The sequence below is a fragment of the Felis catus genome, chromosome X, assembly GCF_018350175.1.
Source record: "Felis catus isolate Fca126 chromosome X, F.catus_Fca126_mat1.0, whole genome shotgun sequence".
Classification (NCBI taxonomy): Eukaryota; Metazoa; Chordata; class Mammalia; order Carnivora; family Felidae; genus Felis; species Felis catus.
The window spans coordinates 127,027,318-127,051,474 of record NC_058386.1 but is presented as its reverse complement, the minus strand read 5'-3'; the positions used below and the strand labels follow the sequence as shown (position 1 = coordinate 127,051,474).

Genomic DNA, 24,157 nt, shown 5'->3' with positions numbered 1-24,157 from the left:
AGTGCTTTGTACTTCAATGAACAGTTTTATTGAGGTATCATTGTGAAAAAAATATATTAAATACATTAAATAATTTTAAAAAGAGGTTCAATTGTGGGTGAGATGAGAACACAAGAGTTACTCTCTTACCAAATTTCACGTATATAATATTGTTAACTATAGTCACATTGCTGTACATTAGCTCTCCAGAATTTATCTTGCATAACTGAAACTTTGTACCCTTTTACCAACATCTCCCCATTTCCCCCACCTCTTAGCCCTGGCCACCACCATTCTACTCTGTACTCTCTGCTGCTAGGACTGGACTATTTTAGTTCCATATATGTGAGATAATTCAGTATCTATCTTCCTGTGTCTGGCTTATTTCCCTTAGCATAATGTCCTCCAGGTTCATTCATGTTGAAAATGTTAAGATTTTCCTTCTACATTAATGCTCAATCATAGTCATTGTATGTGTGTGTGTGTGTGTGTGTGTGTGTGTGTGTGTGTGTGTATACATCCTTGATACACACATATATATATATACCCTTGATAATTAGTGACATTGAGCACCTTTTCAAATTCCTGTTGGCCATTTGTAGGTCTTCTTTTGAGAAATGTCAAGTCCTTTGCATGTTTAATTGGGTCGAGTTGTTGTTATCAAGTTCCTTATATGTTTTAGTTATTAACCCCTAATCTCCCATTTCAGGCTTCCATTTCACTCTGTCAACTGTTTCCTTTACTGGGCAGAAACTTCCAGTTTGATGAAATCCCAGTTGTCTATTTTTGCTTTTGTTGCCATATCCAAAAAAATCATTACCAAGTTCTAACTCAAAAATCTTTTTTCCTAAATTTTATCCTAGTAGTTAATGTTTCTAGGTCTTGCGTTTAAGTCTTTAATCCATTTTGAGCTAATTTTTCTATATGGTATGAAGGGTCCAATTTCATTTTTCTACATGTGGATATCCAGTTTTTCAAAAATCATTTATTCATTTTATTGTGTATTCTTGGCACGCTTCTTGAAGATCAGCCAACCATAGATGTGTGGATTTATTTCTGGGCCTTCAATTCTGTTCCATTGGTCTAGAAGTCAATTTTTATATCAGTATCATACTTTTTGATTACAGTAACTTTGTAATGTATTTACAGATCACTAAGTGTGATGCCTCCACCTTCATTCTTGTTCAGGATTGCTTTAGCTATTTGGGGTCTTTTGTGATTCCATATGATTTTAGGACTGTTTTTTCTATTTCTGTAAAAAATCCCATTAGGATTTTAATAGAGAATGCACTGACTCTTTAGATCACTTTCAGTAGTATGGACATTTAACAATATTAATTCCCCCAATCCATGAACATGGCATGTCTTTCCATTTACCTGTGTCTTTAATTTCCTTCATTAATGTTTTTATAATTTTCAGTGTACTGAAATTGACCTTGGTTAAGCTTATCCCCAAGTATTTTATTCTTTTTGTTGGTATCATGAATGGGATTGTATTCTTTTTTTGGTGGGGGGGATTGTATTCTTAATTCCATTTTTGGATAGTTTGTGGTTTGTGTTTAGAAATTCAACTGATTTTTATATATTGGTTTTGTATTCTGCAACTTTATGGAGTTTATTATTCCTAATCAGTTTTTGTTGTTGTTGTTGTTGAGTCTTTAGCATTTTCGACATATGTGATCGTGTCATCTGTAATCCAAGATAAATTTTACTCCTGACTTGGATGCCTTTTCTTTCTCTTATATGATTGCTCCAACACATCCAGTACTATGTTGAATAGAAGTGGCAAGAGTGGACATCTTTGCCTTTGCACTGAATCTTAGAGGTAAAGCTTTCAATTTTCCCCCCATTGATTATAATATCAGCTGTGGGCTTTTCATGTGTGGCCTTTATCGTATTAAGTTCCTTCTCTACCTATTTTGGTGATTTTTAATGCTTTTTCACCATCAATTGAGGTGGTCATGTGGTTTTAATCTTTCATTCTGTTAATATGGTATATCAAATTGATTTATTTGCATATGTTGAAACATCCTTATATCCTAGGGATAAATCACACTTGTACACTTGTTAATGGTGTATAACCCTTTTAATGTGCTGTTGAATTCAGTTTGATGGTATTTTATTAAAGAATTTTGTATCCCAGGGCACCTAGATAGCTCGGTCCATTAAGTGTCTGACTTGTGGTTTCGGCTCAGGTCATGATCTTACAGTTCGTGAGCTTGAACCTTGCATCAGGGTCTGCACTGGCAGTGTGGAGCCTGCCTGGGATTCTGTCTCCCTCTGTCTCTGTCCCTCCCCCACTTGCTATCTCTTCCTCAAAATAGATAAAAATAAGCTTAAAAAATATTTTTGTATCCCTGTTCATTAGGGATATTCACCTGTAGTATTCTTTTCTTGCAGTAGCTTCCCTCATGGATATATCACAAAGATGAATGGGTGTTGTTTTTAAGGTTATTTTTTCATTATCATGTTTCTGTATGGTGGGAGGTTGGCTTTATCTCTAGATATGCAATACCTATAGGCTTCAGGCATGTTGCATTTAGGGGAGGGAGGATCTGGTGTAACTGGGACATTTATAAGCCATTAATTAACGGCTTATAAGATCCTTAAGATAACTGGGGACATCCCACTTTTATTCCTTTTGAGAAAGATAGAAGTACAGATTTCAAAGAGGATGTGTTTTGTCTCTTTTAAAAAGGAATTCTTTTTTTAATATTTAGTTTTGGAGGTGGGGGGTGGTGGGGGGACAGAATCCGAAGCAGGTGCCAGGCTCTGAGCTGTCAGCACAGAGCCCAACATGGGGCTCAAACTCATGAACCGCAAGATCATGACCTGAACCGACATTGGACGCTCAACCGACTGAGCCACCCTGGTGCCACTCAAAAAGGATGTTTATTAATGCAAAGTATACAACTGATTACATATGTGTGTGTGTGTGTGTGTGTGTGTGTGTATTTGAACTAAGCCCCCAAAGTGAAACCCATCATTATAAGCAATTAAACATTAAAGTAACTCCCTCACAGTATTGTGTAACTTTAAGCTGTTCTCAACTGAAAAAAGGGATGAATAGAATGTTCATTTATTCTTTCAATTATGTAGTCATTCATTCATTGAATGTTTATTCTGCTCCTGGGTTATATTTTCTCCATTTCTGTCTAGGTTGTCCTTTTCCTTTCATGAATTCCTACATCCCTGATATTTCCTATCACAATGTTTATTCCTTACAGTTTCTGGTTGAATTCTGCAGCAGTCTTTACTACTCAGTGCGTGTGAGAATCTATGTAGCAGCAGGGACTGCAGCTTTTACTTCTTGATTTGCCTCCAACACATCCTGTATAAAAGCAACTGCTCTAAATATCCTCTTTCTTAGTACACAAAAGGCCTCATTTACAAAAAAGTTATATGTACTACCTAGAAGATTCCTTAAAAAGAAGGGGATCTTTTTTTAAAACTTCCTTCCATTTGATGTTTAGAGTATCATGGTAAGCCTGAAAGCTTATCATCCTTCTTGGGCTATTTGGAGACCCTGTAAAATGGAACAACAAGACAGAAGATGCCCGTTGCCCCTAGTAACAACCATTTAGTGTCTATCTGTTTACTTCTGTGATGGAGAATTTAACTTTACTTAAGGTACTATTTTTGCAGTTTGTGCTTAGTTGCCAACCAAATGTAATTTTGACTGATACAACCTAATAAATTTTTATATACCCATTATGAACCTAAATAAAAACATTCTGATTGTTTGACTTTAATTTTGTGACTATGAACATAGGGCTTAACCCAAGGAATCTATCCACATATAACTGAAGGACTGTATCCATGTATAAATGCTATAAAATGTGTGGAAAGGTTTTCAACTTTATTAGTGATCAACAAAATGCAAACTAAAGCCACTACTAAAGCAACACTACTATGCACTCACCAGAATGGCAAAAATAAATAAGACACACAGTACCAACTATTGGCAGGGATGTGGAAAAAGCAACTCTCCAACATTGTTGTTGGGAGTGAGACTTTGGGAAACTGTTGGTGTTATTTGTTAAAGCTGAACATATACGTATATGTTCCACTCCTTAGTATGCACCCGACAGAAATGCCAATACATAGCAGTACAAATGGTAAGAGCCTTTTAAAAACTGCAACTCTCTCCCAATAACAGAATGAATACACTGTGATATACTTATACAGTGGAATACTTACATAGCATTGCTTCATGTAACAACATGGATGAACCTCATAAGCAGCACTGGTTGAAAGAAACTAGACAGGGATGCCTGGGTGGCCCAGTCGATTGAGCGTCCAACTCTTGATTTCAGCTCAGGTCATGATCCTAGGGTCATGGGATTGAGCCCTACATTGGGTTCCATATCGAACGTGGAGCCTGCTTAAGATTCTCTCTCTCCCTCTGTCTCTGTCCCCTGCTTGCACACTCTCTCTCTCTAAAACAATAATTAAAAAGCTAGGCACAAAAGAGTACACATTGTATTATTCCATTTACAAACGATTCAAAAACAGGAGAAAATAACCTACCGTGTTAGAAGTCAAGATGGTAGAAACTCAGGATTCCAACAAAAGCGTGTGGCCACAGAGCCATGTTCTTATTTATTATGCTATATTGTCTTTCCAGAAAAGGGAAAAAAATCAACTCATTTTATAAATTAATAAAATAATCCTGAAACCAAAACCAGACAAGAGAAATCCAAGAGGAGAATACTTTAGGCTACTCTCATTTATGGACATAGATGTAACAGTTTAAGCCAAATATTAACAAACAGGATTTACTTTGTATCAAAAGAACAACACATCATGGTAAAGCGGGGCTTATAGCAGGAATGTGAAAACAGTTTGCTGTTTAAAAAGCTTTCAATGTAATTTTGCCTTTTTTGCATAATTGCTCTTTTGAGAAAAAAAAAAAAGCTTTCCATGTGAATCATTACCTTTACTAACTAAAGGGGAAAACAGCCTCATTGTCAATTGAGGACATGACAAGCAGGCATTTGATTAAACTAGAGACATTCATGATTAAAAATTCTCAGCAAACTAGAAATTTCCTTAAGTTAATGAAGGAATAGAGGATGTCTACCACAAAATCATAACATCCACAGTTGACAGAACATCAGAGGTATTCGTGCTAGAGTTCGAAAAAACAGGGATGTTTGCCACTCGAGTCTGCCATTCAACTTTCATACGTATGTCCATACCAATGAGAAAAGCAACAAAAATTATGGATTTAACAAGAACTACTATAGTATAGATTTGCTGGTTTTGCTGCCATGTATTGTCTCCTCCTTGTTCTGGAAATTGTACTGTGAAAACAGGATTCCCAAATCCTTTCTCCTTCAAGGTGAGGAAATGGCCTTAGATTAGGTTTTTAGTTCAGTTCCCCTTGAAACCTGAGAAAGCTTGACCATCAGGTGTGTGACTAAGTGGGCCTGGCTTCTGATAAAATGCCCGGGGTGGTTTCCTACACCTGGATTAGGAAGGTACAAGTCAGAGCCATGGCCGAAGCTCAAGTGCACACGCTTCTTGTTCCTGGGCCCTGTCCCTGGCACGGGGACAGAATGGAGGGGTCCCTAATTGTGGACACGGGACTTCTAAGCCACAGTGGCTCCCACTCTCCCATCCCCACTCCGTAAGCTCTCATAGCTTCAGATTATTTTCCCAAAGTCACACACCTAGTTAAAGGTGGCTTCAGGACTCAAACAAGGCTGGCTGGCTTAAGGCCACATGCCCTCAGCCACTGCCTGTTCCCCAGGTTACTTTGTGGTCACAAATCGGTGTCATGTGAGGACAACTAGAGATCTTACTACAAGAGGTTAACTAAGTTAAGTTCCAGATGAAACCAAAATGATAAAACAAAAAACTTAACCCTATATTTATGGTCTTGGGGAACCATAATAATGTCTCTCTTTTAAAGAAGAGAGACAAAAGGCATAAATAAAATAACAAAGTAGGTCTGGAGGTAAATATTTGCAACACACCTGACAGAGGATGAAATTTCCAAAACATATAAAGAAATCATGCAAATCAGCATGAAAAAAATGCAACAACTCTATAGAAAATGAAGTCAGGGATATGAATGGGCAACTCAGATGGGCACTATTTACTGTTAGGCTGTCAGATTGGCAAAAAATTAATGTGTGACATTTAGAATGGCCCTGTATGCCAGATTTGAGCAAGTCTCAGTCTCTGAACTCATTTCCTCATCAGTAAAAGGGGGCACATGGTTGTTGGGAAAATTAGATGAGAGGAGGCACATCAAGAACCTGACTTTTGTCAATGTCTTCCCAATATCTATGGTTTTTCTCCCCTAATCTGTTGATATAATGAAGTACATTACATTTAGATTTCCTGAAGCTGAAGGAACCGTGTATTTCCAGATTAAACTGAACTTGCTCATTCTATATTATTCCCTATGAACACTGTTATATTTGATTTGTTAATATTTTATTCTGAATTTTTACACCTATAAGTGATAGTGGTCAGTTTCCTTTTTCTTCTTTTTGTTTTTAAATGTTTGTTTATTTTTGAGAGACAGCAAGAGAGAGAATGAGTGGGGGAGAGGCAGAGAGAGAGGGAGACACAGAATCTGAAGCAGGCTCCAGGCTCCGAGCTGTCAGCACAGAGCCCGACGTGGGGCTTGAACCCACGAACTGTGAGATCATGACCTGAGCTGAAGTTGGACGTTTATCTGACTGAGCCAGGAACCCAGTAGTTTCCTTTTTCTATGCTACCTCTAATCAGGTTTTGGTGTTAAAACTATTCTAGTTATTTAAAAAATTAGGGAGCGTTTAACCTTTCTGCATGGTCTGGAAAGATGTGTAAATTGAAATAGAACCATCAATCCTTCAAAGGTTACTCAGAATTCAGCTGTAAATCCACATAAACCTGATGCCTTTTAAAATCATAGATCCTTAATCACCATTTTTGGTCTCAGGTCTGATAATCGCAGGAAATAGGTTTCCTATTTTGAAATGAACTTTGGTATATTTTCCTAAGAAATCACCCATTTCCTTTGGATTTTCAAATTATTTGTCACAAATGTACTAATGACTTACAACTTTTTTATTTCCTTTTGTCGTATAGTCAAAAGTGTAGGGAGTACAAAGAATTTTAACACATAGATTCCAGGAACCACTTTAATGAGCATACATTTTCCATCAACCACCCTAAAAAACTCCCTCATGGTATCCCTTTATACTCGTATCCTGCGCCTACTCGTATACCTATGCCTATGTGATTTGCAAATATTTTCACTCATTCTGTAGTTACTCTTTTTATTCTCTTGAAAGTTTCTTTCACTCAGCAAGGTTTTTAACTTTGATGAAGTCTCATTTATCAAACTTTTCCTTTATGGAAAATACTTTTGGGTCCATGTATAAGTTGTTGGCAAACCGAACATGAGATTTTCTCTTTTCCTATAAAACTTTCATACTTCTATGTTTTCTATTTGGACCCATGATCCCTTTTTATATCAAGTTGGATAGAAGGTTTAGATTGACATAATTTTGTAGACAGTAGTCTAATTGTCTAATGCCACTTGTGGAAAATGCTATCCTTTCTCCACTGAATAGCTTTTTTGGTTTTGTATAACATCAATTGGCCATCCTTCTGTGGGCCTATTTCTGAACTGCATTCTGTTCCACTGATCTAGGTATCTATGCCTTAACCAGTACCAGTTATTGTAGCTTCATAGCAAGTCTTAAAATTGGGGAGTGCAATTACTCCAACTTTATTCTTCCATTTCAAAATTGTTTAAGTTATGTAAGTTCCTTTGCTTTTCCATATAAATTTTAGAGTCAATTTGTCTTTAAAGAAAAAAAACATCTTGCTGAAATTTTGATTACTATTGTTCTTAATCTATAGGTTAATTTGAGAAATGAAATCTTTATTATGTTGAGTCTTCCAATCCATAAAGATGGTATATATTTACATTTAATTAGGTTTTCTTTCATTTCTGTTGTCAGTGTTTTATGGTTTTCAGCATAAGCATTTGATACATGTTTTGATAAATTTATACATAACTATTTCATTTTTGGAAATATTATAAATGGTACCATTAAAATTTTATTTCTAATTTTACATTACTAGCATATACAAACATGATTGATTTTATCCATTCACACTGTATTCTGTGACATCATTCACTTATTAGTTCTAGGAATTTCTTTGATTCCTTGGGGTTTTCTATGTAAACAACCATGACCTATGCAAATAGGGATTAATTTATTTATTCCTTTCCAGTCTATGCCTTGTATTTGTTGCATTATTGCAGTGGTTAAGATTTCCAGTACAGAGAGTGGACTTTTCTCAGCACCATATTATTTCTACTCTACTTCTGTGACTACAATGACATGGCTCTGTTCTTTGTTTTAATTGAGGTAAAATTCAGAAAACATAAAATTCATCACTTTAACCATTTTTAAATGTGTGACTCAGTGACTTTTTGTACATTCACAATGTTGTTGCAACCATACCACTAATTCCATATTTTCATCACCCCAAAAAGAAAGCCCATACCTATCAAGCAGTCACTTCCTGTTATGGTCTAAATTGTGCCCCTGCCCTCCTCCTCATATGTTGAAGCCCTAATGACCAGGACCACAGAATGTGGCTATATTAGGAGAGAGAGCTTTAAATGGTGATTAAAGTAACCATGGCCATTAAGTCAGGCCCTAATCCTGTCTGACCAGTGCCCTGATAAGAAGGGGAAATTTGGGCACACAAAATGACACCAAGAGTGTGTACACATAGAGGAAAGGTCAGGTGAGGACACAGTGAGAAGGCAGCCAGCCATCTGCAAGCCAAGGAGAAAATCAAACCTGCCAACATCTCTTGGACTTCTAGACTCCAGAACTGTAAGAAAATACATTTCTGTTGTTTAATGCACCCAGCCTGTGATTTTTTTACGGCAGGGATAATGAACAAATATATTCTCTATTTGTCTCTCTTCTCTAATCTACTTTTTGTCTCTACAGATTTGCCTATTCTGCATATTTCGTACTATGTGGCTTTTTGTGTCAGGCTTCTTTCACTTAGCATGTATTCAGGGTTCATCCATATTACAGCACTTATCAGTACTTCATTCCTTTTTATAACCGAAATTTCCCATTGTGTGGATACACTACACTTTCTCTATCCATTTATCAGTTGATGGATGTGTGGGCTGTTTCTAATTTTTATTACAAAAACTGCTGCTATTCAGTATTCAAGTACAAGTTTTTTGTTTGAACACTTGTTTTCAATTCTTCGGTAAAAACCTAAGAGTAGATTGCTAGGTCATATGTTAATTCTATATGTAAATTGTTGAGGAATCACCAAACTTTTCCACAACAATGCATCAGGGTTCCACTTTCTCCACAGTCCTGGTGACATGTTATTTTCCATTTAAAAAGTTATAGCTGACCTACTGGGTAGGAAATAGTATGTAATCATTATGGTTTTTATTTGTATTTCCCTAAAGACTAATGACATTGGGCAGCTTTTTATGTGTTTACTGGCTGTTCATATATCTTCCTTGGAAAAATGTCTACTCAAGTCCTTTGCCCATTTTAAAAAATTGACATGAAATTCATAGAACATAAAATTAACCATTTTAAAGTGAACAATTCAGGACTTAGTACATTCACAATTTTGTGTGACCACAACCCCTAACTAGCTCCAAAACATGTCATCGCCCCAAAATAAAACATCATATTCATTAAATACCTGCTCCCCAGTCTTCCCTCCCTTCAGCACATGCCAACCACCAATTTTCTGTCTCTATGGATTTAGCTATTCTGAATACTTCATATAAATAAATAATAGGTAACCTTTTGTGTTTCACTTCTTTCACTTAGCATAATGTTTTCAAGATTCTTCCATGCCGTAACATGTTTCAGCACTTCATTCCTTTTCTATGGATGAGTAATATTCCATTGAATCTATCCATTCCTTTCAATGGATATACAGTTGACCCTTAAACAACATGGGTTTGAACTGTGTTGATATACTTATATAAGGATTTTTTTCTTATAAAAACACTACAGTATTATAAATGTATTTTCTCTTATGATTTTATTAACAATTTCTTTTCCATAGCTTACTTTACTGTAAGAATACAGTATATAATATATATACATGTGTTAATTGACTTTATGTTATCAGCAAGATTTCTTGTCAATAGTAGGCTATTAGGAGTTAAGTTTTGGGGAATCAAAAGTTATACATGAATTTTTTACTGCACGGGGAGTTGGCACCCTTAATCTACATGCTGTTCAAGGGAAAACTGTACCGTATTTAGCTTATTCATTCATCAGTTGATGAACATTTGGGTTGTTTCCATCTCATAGCTATTGTGAATGCTGCTGCTACGAATATTCATGTCGATGCATATATTTGAGTGTATGCTTTTAATTCCTTTAGGTATGTACCTAGGAATACAATTACTCGGTCATAAGATAATTCTATTTTTAACTTTTTGAAAAACAACCAAACTGTTTTCCACAGTGGCCATATTTTATATTCTGACCAGCAACATCTGAAGGTTCCAATTTCTCCACACCTTTGCCAACTTATTTTCCATTTAAAAAATTATGCTCAACTTAGCCAAATGTGAGATGCTATCCCATTTTAGTCTTGATTTGCATTTTCCAAATGACTAATGATGTTGAGAATTTTATCATGTACTTGCTAGCCATTTGTACATCCTCTTCAGAAAGGTCTTTTCAAATCTTTTGCCCATTTTTAAGTTCGGTTGTTTGTCATTTTGATGTTGAGTTGTAAGACTTCCTTACATACTCTGAATGCTAGAGCCATAATAGATATGACTTGCAAATATTTTCTCCTATTCTGTAGCTTGTCTTTTCACTTTCTTGATAATGTCTTTTGAGGCACAAGAGTTTTTAATTTTTTTAAATCCACTTGATGTTTTCTTTTGTTACTCATGCCTTTGGTGTCATATCTAAGATTCCATCTAAAATCTAATGTATTGATTTACCCCTATGTTTTATTTAAGTGTTTTATGGTTTCAGCTCTTCTATTTAGGTCATTGATCTATTTTAAGTTATTGTTTGTTTATACTAGATATGGATATCCAGTTGCCCCAGCACCACTTGTTGAACAGACTATTCTTTCCTCATCAAATGACATTGGCACCCTTATTGAAAATCAATTGGCCATAGGTATACAGGCTTACTTCTGGACTCCACTCTATTCCACTGATTTATAGGTCTATACTTATGTCAGATCTACAGTGTTTTGGTTACTGAAGCTTTGTAGCAAGTTTTGAAATCTGAAGTGTGATTCCTCCAACTCTGTTCTTTTTCACTATTATATAAATTTTAGGATCATCTCTTCCAATTTATGTAAAAAGGGCCATTAGAATTTTAATAGGTATTGTATTGAATATGTTGGTCTCTTTGGGAAGTATTGTCACCTTAATGATATTGAATCTTCCAGTCTATGAACATTGGGATGCTTTTTGATTTATTCAGGTTTTCTTTAATTTCTTTCAGCAGTGTATTCTATTTTTAACTTTACAAGTCTCTCTCTTCCTCAGTTAAATTTTGTCCTGAGTATTTTATTATTTTGGATGCTACTGTAAACGGAATTTTTTCCTTAATTTCCTATTTGGATTGTTGCTTGCTGGTGTACAGAAATACAACTGATTTTTGTATATTTATTTTGAACACTACAGCTTTCCTGAATTTTTTTGTTATCTCTAATAGCTTTGGGGGACTTGTATGGGATTGATTATAGATAGATAGATAGATAGATAGATATAGATATAGATCAAGTCATCTTCAAATACAGATAGTTTTACTTCTTATTTCAACTTGGATGCCTTTTATTTCTTTTGTTTAATTGTCTTGGCTAGCACTACCAGTACAGTGGTGAATAGCAGTGGTGAAAGTGGGCAACTTTTCTTGTTCCTGATCTTAGAAAGTTTTCGCTCTTTCACTACTGAGTAAAATGTTAGCTGTAGGCTTTTTGTTTTCTGAGAGAGAGAGAGAGAGAGAGAGAGAGAGAGAGAGAGAGAGAGAGAGAATCTTAAGCAGGTTCCATGCACAGTACAGAGCCCAAGGCAGGGTTGAGCTCACCACCATGAGATCATGACCTGAGCTGAAATCAAGAATCAGACATTCAACCGAATGAGCCACCCAATCACCCCTAGCTGTGAGTCTTCTTAAATGTCCATAAATATTGAGGAGTATCCTCTAAATTCCTAGTTTTTTGAGTGTTTTTATTATGAAACTGTGTTGGAATCTGTCAAATACCTTTTCTGCACCAACTGAGATAATCTTGTGGGGTTTTTTCCTTCATATATATTAATTGACTTTATGTTAAAATTTGCTTGTAGGATACCTGGGTGGCTCAGTCAGTTAAGCAACTAACATTGGCTCAGGTCATGACCTCACGGTTCGTGGGTTCGAGCCCCACATTGGGCTCTCTACTGACAGTGCAGAGCCCACTTCAGATCCTCTGTCTCCCTCCCTCTGCCCCTCCCCTGCTTGTGCACATCCTTTCTCTTCTCTCTCAAAAATAAACATTAAAAAAAACTTGCTTGTATGTCTGAGATAAATCCCACTTGGTCATGGTATATAATCCTTCTAATCTGCTGTTAGATTCAGTTTGCTAATACTTCCCTGAAAATTTTTGTATCTGTATTCAGAAGGAATATTGCTTTGTAATTTTTTTCTTTCTTTTTTATTGTGCTATCTTTGTCTGGCTTTGGTATCAGGGTAATGCTGGACTCAAAGAATGAGTGAGAAGTACTCTCTCCTATTTTTTGGAAGACTTTGAGAAGGATTAGTGTTCATTCTTTTTCAGTGTGTGGCAGAATTAACCAGTGTAGTCATCTGGTCTTGGGAGTTTTCTCTGTCAGGAGGTTTTTGACTACTGATTCAATCTATTTTTTATAAGTCTGCTCTAGTTTTCTTTCTTTTTGAGCCAGTTTTGGCAATTTGTGTATTTCTAGGAATGTGTCCATTTTATTTAGGCTATCTAATTTGTTGACATGCAATTGTTCAGTTTTACCTTATAATCCTTTTTATTTCTGGAAGGTCAGTAGTGGTAGCCTGCTTTTATTTCAGATTTTAGTTATTTGTGTTTTCTCTCATTTTTCTTTTTCAATCTAGCTAAAGACACGTCAATTTTGTTGATCTTTTCAAATAACTTTTGGTTTATTTTATTTTATCTACTGTTTTTCTATTCCTTATCTTGTCTTCAACTTTAACATTTATGATTTCCTTCCTTCTAATTGCTTTGTATTTAGGTTACACTTTTTCCTTAAAGTGTAAAGTGAGGTTAATGACTTGAGGTATTTATTATTATTTTAATTTTAATTTAATTTTATTTTTTAAGTACTCTCTACACCTAAAATGGAGCTCAAACTCACAACCCCAAGATCAAGACTCACATGCTCTACTGACTGAGCCAGCCAGGAATTCCTGGCTGATTTCTTTTTTATTATACAGCTATAAATTTCCTTCTCAGTACTGCTTTTTGTGCATCTCATACATTTTGGTATGCTGTGATTTTCTTTTCAAAGTATTTTCTAATTTCTTTGTAATGTTTTCTTTATCCCATTGGTTGCTTAAGAATATTTAATTTCCAAATATATGTGAAATTTCCACATTTCCTTATATAGCTGATTTCAGATTTCATTCTATTTTTGTAGAAGATGTTTTGTATGATTTCAATCTTTTACAATGTATTGAGACTTGCTTTGTGGACTAACATGCAGTTTAACTGTGGAGAGCATCCCATGTGTACTTGAAAAGAATGTGTTTTCAGCTACTATTTGGTGGAGTATTCCACATAGGTCTGTCAGGTGTAGTTGGTTGATAGTGTTGTTCAAGTGTTCTGTTTCATTATTTTTTTTTTTTTCTGGTTGTTCTATTGCTGAGCCATCTACTTCTCCCTTTAGTTCTGTCAATGTTTACATGATATATTTTGGGACCCTTTTGTCAGGTGTATATACATTTATAATTGTTTTATCTTCTTGTTGGACACTTTTATTGTTATGTAATGTCCTCCTTTGTCTCGTAACAATTTTTATCTTAAAGTCTACTTTGTCTGATATTAGCAAAGGTACTCCAGCTCTCTTTGACTACTACTATTTGCATATATCGTTTCCCATTCTTTTACTTTCAAACTACTTTTGCCTTTGGATCTAAAGTGAGTCATCTGTAGATAGTTATTTTTCTTTTATCCATTCTGACAACTGTTGTCTTTCAATTGGAGAGTTTATTTATATTTATACTTAACATAATTATTAAGAGTTCTGCCATTTTGCTATTTGTTTTCTATATGTCATGCATTTTTTTGTTCCTCAATACCTCCATTACTGCCTTCTTTTGTATTAGAAAGACATTTCCTCAATGGTTGCCCTGGAAATTACAATTAACCTATTTCCTGACAACCTAATTGAAATCAATACCAACTTAGTTTCAATCATATACACATTGCTCTTATCTAGCTCCATTCCCATCCTTTTATGTTATTATTAAAAATTATTAAAAATTCTTTATACATATTGTCTATCAACCAATTAGTAAATGTTGCTTTATGTAATTGCCTTTTAAATCCTATAGGGATAAAAACAGAAGTTTCAAAGCGAAAATTAATACATTAATACTGATGTTTATATCAAACTATGTAGTTATCTTTCTGCTATTCTTTATTTCTTTGTGTGGATTCAAGTTACTGTCAAGTGTCCTTTCATTTTACTTTATTTTACTGTTTAATTTAAATCCAAGTTAGTTAACCTTTAAGTGTTCTTTTATTTTAGCCTGAAGGCCTCACTTGAGCAATTCCTATAAGGCAGACCTACTAGTAAAAATACTGTCTTTGTTTACCTGAGAATGTCAATTTCTCTTTCACTTTAAGAGGATAATTTTGCCAGATACAGAATTCTTACTTGGTAGTGTTGTTGTTCTTTTTTTTTTCTATCAGCATATTAGACTATGTCATCCCACTACCTTCTGGCCTCCCTGGTTTCTGATGATAAATTGCCTCTCAATCTTATTAAGAATCCCTTGTATGGGGCACCTGGGTGGCTCAGTCAGTTATGTATCCAACTTCAGCTCAGGTCATGATCTCAGGGTTTATGGGTTTGAGCCCCACGTCGGGCTCTGTGCTGATGGCTCGGAACCTGGAGCCTGCTTCGGATTCTGTGTCTCCCTCTCTCTCTTTGCCCCTCCCTTGCTCATGCTCTCTCTCTCTCTGTCTCGAAAAATAAACATTAACATTTTTTTTAAAAAAAGAATCCCTTGTATGTAAGAGTCACTTCTCTTGCTTTCCAGATTCTCTCTTTGCCTTTGGCTTCCAACACTTTGATTATAATGTCTCAATGTCAATCTCCTTGAGTTTTTCCTGTTTGGAATCCTTTGAGACTCTTAAGTGTGTAGATTCATGCTTTTTATTAAATTTGGGAAGTTTTTGACCATTATTCATTCATATATATTTTATGCTCCTTTCTCTCATCTTGTTCTGAGACTCCTATTTGAGTATATTGATAATGTTTTAAGGTGTCCCGTGGGTCTCTTAGGCTCTGTTCAATTTTCTTCATTCTTTTTACTTTCTGCTCCTCAGACAGTAATCTCGATTCTTTCTTTTTGTCTTCTCAAATCTGCTATTGAACCTATTGAATTTTTCATTTCAGTTATTGTACTTCTCATTCCAGAATTCCTATTTGGTTCCTCTTTATAATTTATCTCATCATCAATATTCTGTTTGATATCCTCTGACATTCTCATGGTTTCCTTTAGTTCTTTGTACATGGTTTCCTTTTAGCTTTTTGACGATATTTTAAACAGTTGATTAAAAATCTTTTTGTCTAGTAAATCTAATGTCTGGGTTTCCTTCAGGAATGTTTTTATTAATTCCTTTTTTCCTGTTTATGGCCCAAAATTTGTTTCTTTGAATGCTTTTGTTTTTAAAACTGGACGTTTTGAATATTATAATGTGGTAACTGTGGAAATCAGATTCTACACCCTCCCCAGGGTTTATTGTTGCTGCTTATTTTATCTTATTTTGTGTGTTTAATAACTTTCTTGAAGTAATTTTACACGATCTTTGTTATGTGTAGCCACTGAGACTTCTGTCCTGTTAGCTTAGTGGACATCGAGTGACTCAACAGAGATTTCCTTAAATGTGAGACTGTGATGTTTTTCCTTAAGCATTTGCCTGGTTCCTATAAAGCTTTGATTAGTTTCTACAGTTCCAATAAAGTTGATTCTGACAGCTTTGGCCAGATTATTTGCTGCTTTCGTGGAGAACATTTGAAGTTTCCTACTCTGCCATTTTTGTTGCTATCATTCTCTCTATTCACTTTAGTCAATATCTTTTTCTTCTCTTATTCAGATTGGATAGTTTCTACTGATCTATCATCAATGTTTACTCTTTCCTCTATCATCTCCATTGTGCTATCAAGTGCATCCAGTGAGTCTTATATTTCAGTGACTGCTTGCTTCTTTAGGTCTTGCATTTGTTTGCTGAGACTTTCTACTTAAACATTTGTTGCAGAAGTTGTGATTTTCAAAAACATTTTTATACTAGTTGCTTTCAAGTGTTTACCAGATCAATCCTACATCACTGTCATCTCAGTGTTGACATCTGTTGATTATCATTTTCCATGCAAGTTGAGGCTTTTGTGGTTCTTCACATGCCAAATAATTCTGAATTGCATCCTGCGTATTTTGAATATTTTTTAAATGATACACTGGGTCTTGTTTATAGTCTACAGAGAATGTTGTCTTTGTTTTAGCAGGGTACCTGCCTAGTTAAGTTCGGGTTGAAATTTACACAGTGGGCTGTGGTTCCAATGTCAGTTCAATTTTCAGAGCCTTTCTAGTGCTCTTCAGGTCTTTCCTGCATGTTTGCCACCCAGTGGTTAGCATGGGACCAATGTGGTGGTCTACCAGTTAATCCAGTTTTCATTTATGCTAATTAAGATCAGGTCCATGCACACATGGCTCACGAGTGGGCCCAGAAATTTATAAACAACTTTATGAAGTTGGCTTTAACATACTCCTACCTTTGTGTAATTTCCTGGAAGCTACCCTTTTGGTCTTCCTGCCAGAAATTTGGGACTCTAGTTACTCCCCTTTTGTGCTCTTCCACAATTGGGACTCAGTATACACAAAATACCTAGTAAGTAGGCTTCCATTCTTAAGCCAAAATCATCATCATCATCATTAGCAGCAATAGCAGCAGCAGCAGCAGCAGCAGCAAGAATTATCCTAATAGAAGAAACTGTCTGGGATTGTGGTAATTGTTAAAATTGATATCCCAGAGCAAGATACCTAAAAGTGATCCACCAGAAAAATGGCTGGCTCTAAACCCACTCACCCTAAAATGAAGCTTCCTGTTGACAAGCTAAGGCCACAAATAATGAGCTATCACTCATGTTATGTTGCCTTGTTATTAAAAGAGGATGAAAAGCAAGATACAAAAATATAAATCATAAAATGTTTATAGAATATATCAAATATAATAAAAAATAAACAGAAACTGAAAAAACAAAAAAAAACAGAAGAAAATTTAACATTTCAATATATCAATAAAGCAAGAATAGGATACTGTGAAATAGGAATAACCACTAAAGAAAAATCGCTCAGAAGTTAAAAATATTAAATTGCTAAAATGCAAGGGTTGGAAGATAAAATCGCAAATATACCTGAGAAATCAGAACAACAAAAAAAGAGACAGAAAATAGGAGTTAAAAGAGTTCTTTTGACAATCTAGGAGCTTTAATATCTGACTAATAGGGGAAGGAATTATCAAAGAATAGAGAGAGGAAGTCATAGGAGAGGAAGCTGTTAAGGTATCTCCTTATGTTGGGGCTTCAAGTCCATGAGAGAGGAGGAATACATTGCATAAATGAAGGTGAACATTAATCATGAATAGAAGGACTCATGCCCTGATTCCCAAAACCAGTATGAGACCAGGAAGTCTCCTTTCCCTATAGCATAAGTGCATTTACTTCTCTTTCCCAATACTTTAAATGCCATCTAGAGTCAAAATGGAGAGAAAGAGAAGTAACTGAAAGAATGAGAAATTATCCCCCAAAGACTGATTTACACTTGAAGAAATTTTAAATTATGGGATGGCACTGAATTGTAAATAGTATTTTCTCCTCCCAGGAACTGGGTATACATGGTTATATCTGGGGATACAAAAGAAAACAATAGCAGAGAACTTCCCCTACTGGCAGGACAAGTACTGTCTGACTGACAGTGTCCAACAGTTTGAATCACAGAATATCCACACTCTGGATATATCACAGAAAATTCCACAACATCAAGAATACAGAAGCTCCTAAAAGCTGTCAGAGAAAAAAAAAAGTCCCCTGTAAAACAACAAGCGTTACACTGGTAAAAGACTCAAATGCATACCTTTCTTAGAAAGAGTGAACCAAGAAAGATGACATGAAATCCAGACAACAATGGATCTCACCAAGGAGAATAATGAACAAAAGTCCCAGGATAAGCCTTGGCTAAGGTAGGAAGATGGAGGGCTTCAGGGAATAATCCTAGCAAAAGCAGGGATTCCAAAGATTTTTATATTAGTCCTAACAAATTGGAACTCAGTGAGGTGTTAAAGGCAGAAAAATTAGGAGGGAAGCCGTTCAAAACTCCATGAAAAAGCAAAAAACTATACAAGAAAGGAAATGGAATCATACTGCTTTGCATTTCTTGGTTGTACATGGAAGAATATTTACATAATCATAATAATATAGACACTTTATTTTATACTCTTAGAGTCAACAGTAGAGAAAGCACAGAAAATGCAATTATGGTTACAACACAGAACATAGATGTTTGCAACTGTGAAAATACAAAGGTTTATGGTAAAACTACAAGTAACAATAGGGAGCCAAAAGATATTGTCTATTGTTGACAGAATAAATAAAGGGACAAACTTCATGATTAGAAAAGTAACCAACAGAACAAAAAGTAGTAATATGACTACATTGGGGGAAAATGGAAATGGGGCTAAATCCTCACTTGTGACTGCAAGATAACTTAATAAGAACAGATAATATCTAATAGTAATAAATCAAGAAAGAGTATGAAAAGCATATTATTTAGATATATCAAAGCAAACATCAAGACTAAAAACAAAATTAGGAGACAGTGGCTCCTTCTGAGGAGGGAGACTATTATGTTCTTCCGTACCATTTGATATTTTTATGCATATGCATCTATTACTTTGATAAAAAAATTGTAATTAAATTTTCTTGACTAAGTAACACTTCTGTATGCTAAGTGAAGGGTCCAGTGAAGTCTCCTTCATTCCCACTTCCTCTTTGCTGAGGTGACTGACATGTTTCCTTCCAGATATCTGATATATTTACAAGCAAGTGCGCTGGTGTATATATACTCCTCTCCCATACCCTTACACAAATAGTGGCAGGCTCTCCATGCTATTCTTGTACCTTATCTTTTTTATTTAACAATGTATATTGCAGATATTTCTGTATTACTCCTGACCTTCCTCATATTTGTTAATGGCTTATTATTCCATTATTTAGATGAATCATAATTTATTTCCTTGGTTCCGTACTCACATCTACTTTTTCCAATTCTTTGCTCTTTCAAACAATGCTATAACGACACATTGACAAATATAAGAAAAAAATGTAAGACTGTCTACTTCTGTCTCCCAATTAGATGATGAACTTGGCTTCCATCTCTGCATCCTCAGTCTGTACCATGGTCCTTGGCATATAGTACATATTGTATTAAGATTTGCTAATTCAGGCTGAATTGAATTGAAATGAGGAACTAACCTATGCAAGCATTTAAATAAAATACTGTAATTCTGAAAGCAAGTTTATGGCACAGCAAAGACAAGAAATCTATAATAGTTTGCATACTCAGTCTTTGTTTTACAATTTACAAGAGGAAGGAAAAGTAGTAACTCATTTTCGAATAACTTCAGGAAAGGAAAAGTGGGACAGGGCTCTCATGATGTAATTGCAATGAACAGACTTTTTATATGATCCTAGCATTCTAGATCCCTAAAATCCAAGATGCTAAAGAGATTCTAACACCTCACAGAGATGTTAAGGGGTATAAGTAGATTTATAGAATTATTAGTGTCTTATTAGTGAGAGAAATAAAATTAAACTAAACAATCAATTCCCTGGAATGAAAATGAACCCACCAATACATACATACATGTTTGTCATACTTACTCTGAGCTCTTTTGGGCCTGTATGGATTGAAAGCAAGTGTAGAGTACCCGGCCAGTCTAAAAACAAAAGAAAAAGGAAGAGAAAGAAACAGAAAGATCACACAGAAAAGGATTAATATTGAAACAGGTATAGCAATTTAGTAGATTCAAACCTAAAACTCCTATCCTTACATGAGCGGTATCTACAGACCCTCAGAAGAGGAGCGTTAAACGGCTTTCCGAAGATGGAATATGCCATCGATCAATTTCTATACAGGATCGTGTACTCAGTCAACATGAACATGCATTCATGTGACAGCAGAGAACTACTTATAAACATGAGAACCAAGAAACGGAAAACTAGAGCACTCAAACTGCTTTGTTGGAAGCTGACAAACTTATTCAACTATTTATAATGACAACAAATAAATTTATGATGACAAAGCCAAAGTCATTTCATATGAAGTATAAAGTTCAAGTTACTTTAATGTTTCTGGAAAAGAGTGATTTTATGAAGAATATTCATTATTAATACAGATTCTGACAATGTAATTATATACTAAAGGACACAACACATTTGATAGTCTTGGCAAAATTCATTCCTACAATATTAAATAGTAATTTTCTTTTTGTTTGAACTGACACATGGTCAAGCCTACAAATGTAAAATTCAAAAAGAAACACTCTAGACAGACTAGCAAGACTAGCCACTGACTGAGCTTCTCTGAGCTTGGCTCATCCATACACATAATAGTCCTCACAGACCTATTGTCAAGGTTAGAGCATGTTTATGTGAAACACCTAATAAGCAGGCACCATACAATAGGTGATAAATGGCAACATTTGTTACTATTATTAGCCATGGAAATGTTTGCAGAATCTGGCTCTTTTTCATTACCTCCACTCCTACCCCCATGGGCAAACCTCCATCACCTCTTGCCTAGACTACTACAGCATCTTCCTACCTGGTCTCATGGACGTCATGGATTCCACACTCCCTCCCTCCCCGTGCACCGCCCGCACCCACCGTCCAGTCGACTATCAACACAGTAGCCAGAGAGATCCCATTACAACATAAAGTCACCCCCTAGTGGCTTCCCAAATCAGAGTGAAATCAAAGGCCTCTTAAGATCCGGCCCCGTTATCTTTCAGACTTCATTGCAGAATGACCAAATGAGTCACTATCCAAACCAGGACACTTCCAAGAAGGAAAGGTGTGAACTAAATAGGAGACTGGGATCGTGGGGTAAAACTGGGACTGACAGAGGCAAACTGGAACATATGGTCACGGTCTTCCTCACTCTGCTGCAGACACACTGACTTCCTTGATGTCCCCTGAACATGCCGCACTCACCTCAGGGTCTTTGCACTGGCTATTTCCTCTGCCTGGAACGCTCTTCCCCCAAGAAATCCACAAGACTTGCTCCCTCACTTTCTTCAGGTCCTGACTCAATGACCCTTCTCATTGAAACCTTCCCTGGCCACCCTATTGAAATTGCAAAAAGATTTTTCTCTATTCTGTGTGTGTGTGTGTTTTTACACACACACTTGCACACACACACACACACACACACACACACACACACACACAATACCTTTGTGTTTTTATCTTCTATGAAGCAGGAAAAAATAAGTCCTACAAAGCCTTGATCCATCATCTGGTACATAGCTTGTGTGCGAACATCTGCGAATAAAGATAAAAATCTGCTGTCAATAAGCTGTATCTCACAAATATGAAGATTTAAAGATAATGGTAGCACACAGTCCTCTCAAGATTCAGAACACTTTACTAGGTGAGTGAAGAGTACTCTAGGAAGTTTGCAATTAAATAAGAGAAATTAGATTAATGACTCTTCAATTAGCCCCCTAAAAGTTGATAATCTCTTCCAGGGGACTCAGAGAGAAAGAAAAGCCCCGGAAAAAGGCAAAGTCTCCTGCAATAATCCTTTTGATGGACATCTTCTAGGGAAGTGAATGTATTAGACTTGACAATAAAGAATGGAAGTGTAGAACTATTCTGGAGGAAATTCTTACAGGCATAATTCTTATGAAGGATACAAAACATTAGGTATTGGGGCACCTGGGTGGCTCAGTCGGTTAATTGTCCAACTTTGGCTCAGTTCATAATCTCATGGTTTGTGAGATTGAGCCCCACGTCAGGCTGTGCGCTGATAGCTCAGAGCCTGCTTAGGACTCTCTCTCTGCCCCTTTCCTGCTCTCTCTCTCAAAATAAATAAACATTTTTAAAACTTTGCTGGTACAAATGTTCTAGATTTCTTCTTTATTGTTGTTACTCTTTGTTTCCCCTTTAGTACTTTGTTTTTTCCCCACAAAATCATAAGGCCCAAACCAGCAGAAACTGTCACTATATTGTTCCATTCAGGTATCCTATAAATTTGTTGAATAATCATTTATGTAATAACCATTCTAACCTACTGGAACTTTAATTATACTACCTTATCATAAAACACATTAAAATTCTTCATACACACACACACACACACACACACACACCATTGTCACCTCCCTCTCTCTACCTCTTAACGAAAAAATATTTTCATTTCACTCCTTCTCACTTGTCATTCTTGAATGTAGCTTGGAATATTTTTCCCACTAAACATACTTACTATACATACTTTAAATCATCACTCATTTTTTTCCAGGACTTGCTAACACAGGACACCTGCTTGACTTAATTCTTGCACAACCATTTGGAGATGACCTATACATCTTTGTATCTACACAATTCCTTAGGCTCTGGAATTACACAACAATCTAGTCATTGTGAACACCAGTTTAGTTGGGAGATGATTTTTTTCTTTAATTTTACCTATAGTTTTGTGACCTCAATGTTCTTGTTAATCCTTCCAATGGTGTCTGCCATTCAACTTTAAATATTTACTCATGCTCTCTCCATGTTGAGTTCTATGGATAAATGCTTTGGTATCTTTGTTATTGTGCTGAGCATGGGACAGAATGACTTATACATGATTTCATATACTACTCTGATAACACGTTCACCTTTTCTGTAGTGACGAAACTGTGGCACAGGGAAGATCTCTTAACTAGTCTCTCAACTAGTGACTGAAATGAGAGTCTAACAGACCTGCCCCCTAACAGAATCCAAAGCTGCTGTTCCCAACTCTCCTGGTGTGATAACTCTCTGACCTTCCCATCTGCAGTTTAGAAAGAAAATTAACACCCTTAAAAGCAACGTTGAGCATAGACTTTATTCCATTTTGTTATTTATTCCTTTTTCTTACCCAGTTAGATATTATTTTCAAGATAAGATCTCAATGCTCTAGTCTCCAAATTTACTTTGTGTTAAATTCTTTTCATTTGGTTCCTTAGTCATTTTCACTATTTAGCTGATTCTTTTGTTCAGTTACATTCTGCAATACCCTTGTTTTCCTAACTGCCTTTTGTAAAGATGTCACTTGCCCTACTGCTCTTACTGCTACATTGCAAATGCCTCCCTAGGTTCTTGTTTAACAGCTTGGATCTGTTGCCCCTGAGGGGAAAACTCAATCAGTCTCTGAATGGGTGTTCCAGTTCAGAGACTGATAGTTTTTTTCCTAAGCTCTTAGAGTTTCTTTTTTTACCAGAAAATTTTCCATTCCAACTTATTACCATAGTGACAATATTGTTCAGGAATATATACTCTCTAACCTTTCCTTCATTAATGGTTGGTACTTCTTCCTTTCTGGCTGATGGTACTACCATGGGAGAAATTAGAAGCAAATCTGATTTTAGTGTTAATGGGTGGCAGGAAAATAGCAATTATTTTTGAGTAGAAGTTAGATAAAATCAAACACTGAATTTATTCAGTGATATTATGGTTTTACAGGACTACATTTATAGCTATGAAAACAACCTTTGGGGCACCTGGGTTGCTTAGTCGGTTCACTGTCCAGCTCTTGATTTTGGCTCAGGTCATGATCTCATGGTTTGTGGGCTCGAGCCCCATGTCAGGCTCTGATCTGACAGCGTGGAGCCTGCTTGGGATTCATATATT

The 24,157-nt window shown here is 35.9% G+C and overlaps 1 protein-coding gene across 4 annotated transcripts in view; it reads right to left on the bottom strand.

Annotated features, from left to right (window-relative positions):
- Positions 1 to 24,157, bottom strand: part of BRCC3 (BRCA1/BRCA2-containing complex subunit 3) — a 62,052-nt gene that overhangs the window by 27,699 nt on the left and 10,196 nt on the right. For all 4 annotated transcript variants that reach the window (XM_023248861.2, XM_023248862.1, XM_023248860.1 and 1 more), the window contains 2 exons: positions 21,738 to 21,826; positions 20,165 to 20,220 (listed from right to left, as the gene is read on the bottom strand). In XM_023248861.2, coding sequence (XP_023104629.1) covers positions 20,165 to 20,220; positions 21,738 to 21,826 — 145 coding nt within the window. The remainder of the gene's footprint in view (positions 1 to 20,164; positions 20,221 to 21,737; positions 21,827 to 24,157) is intronic.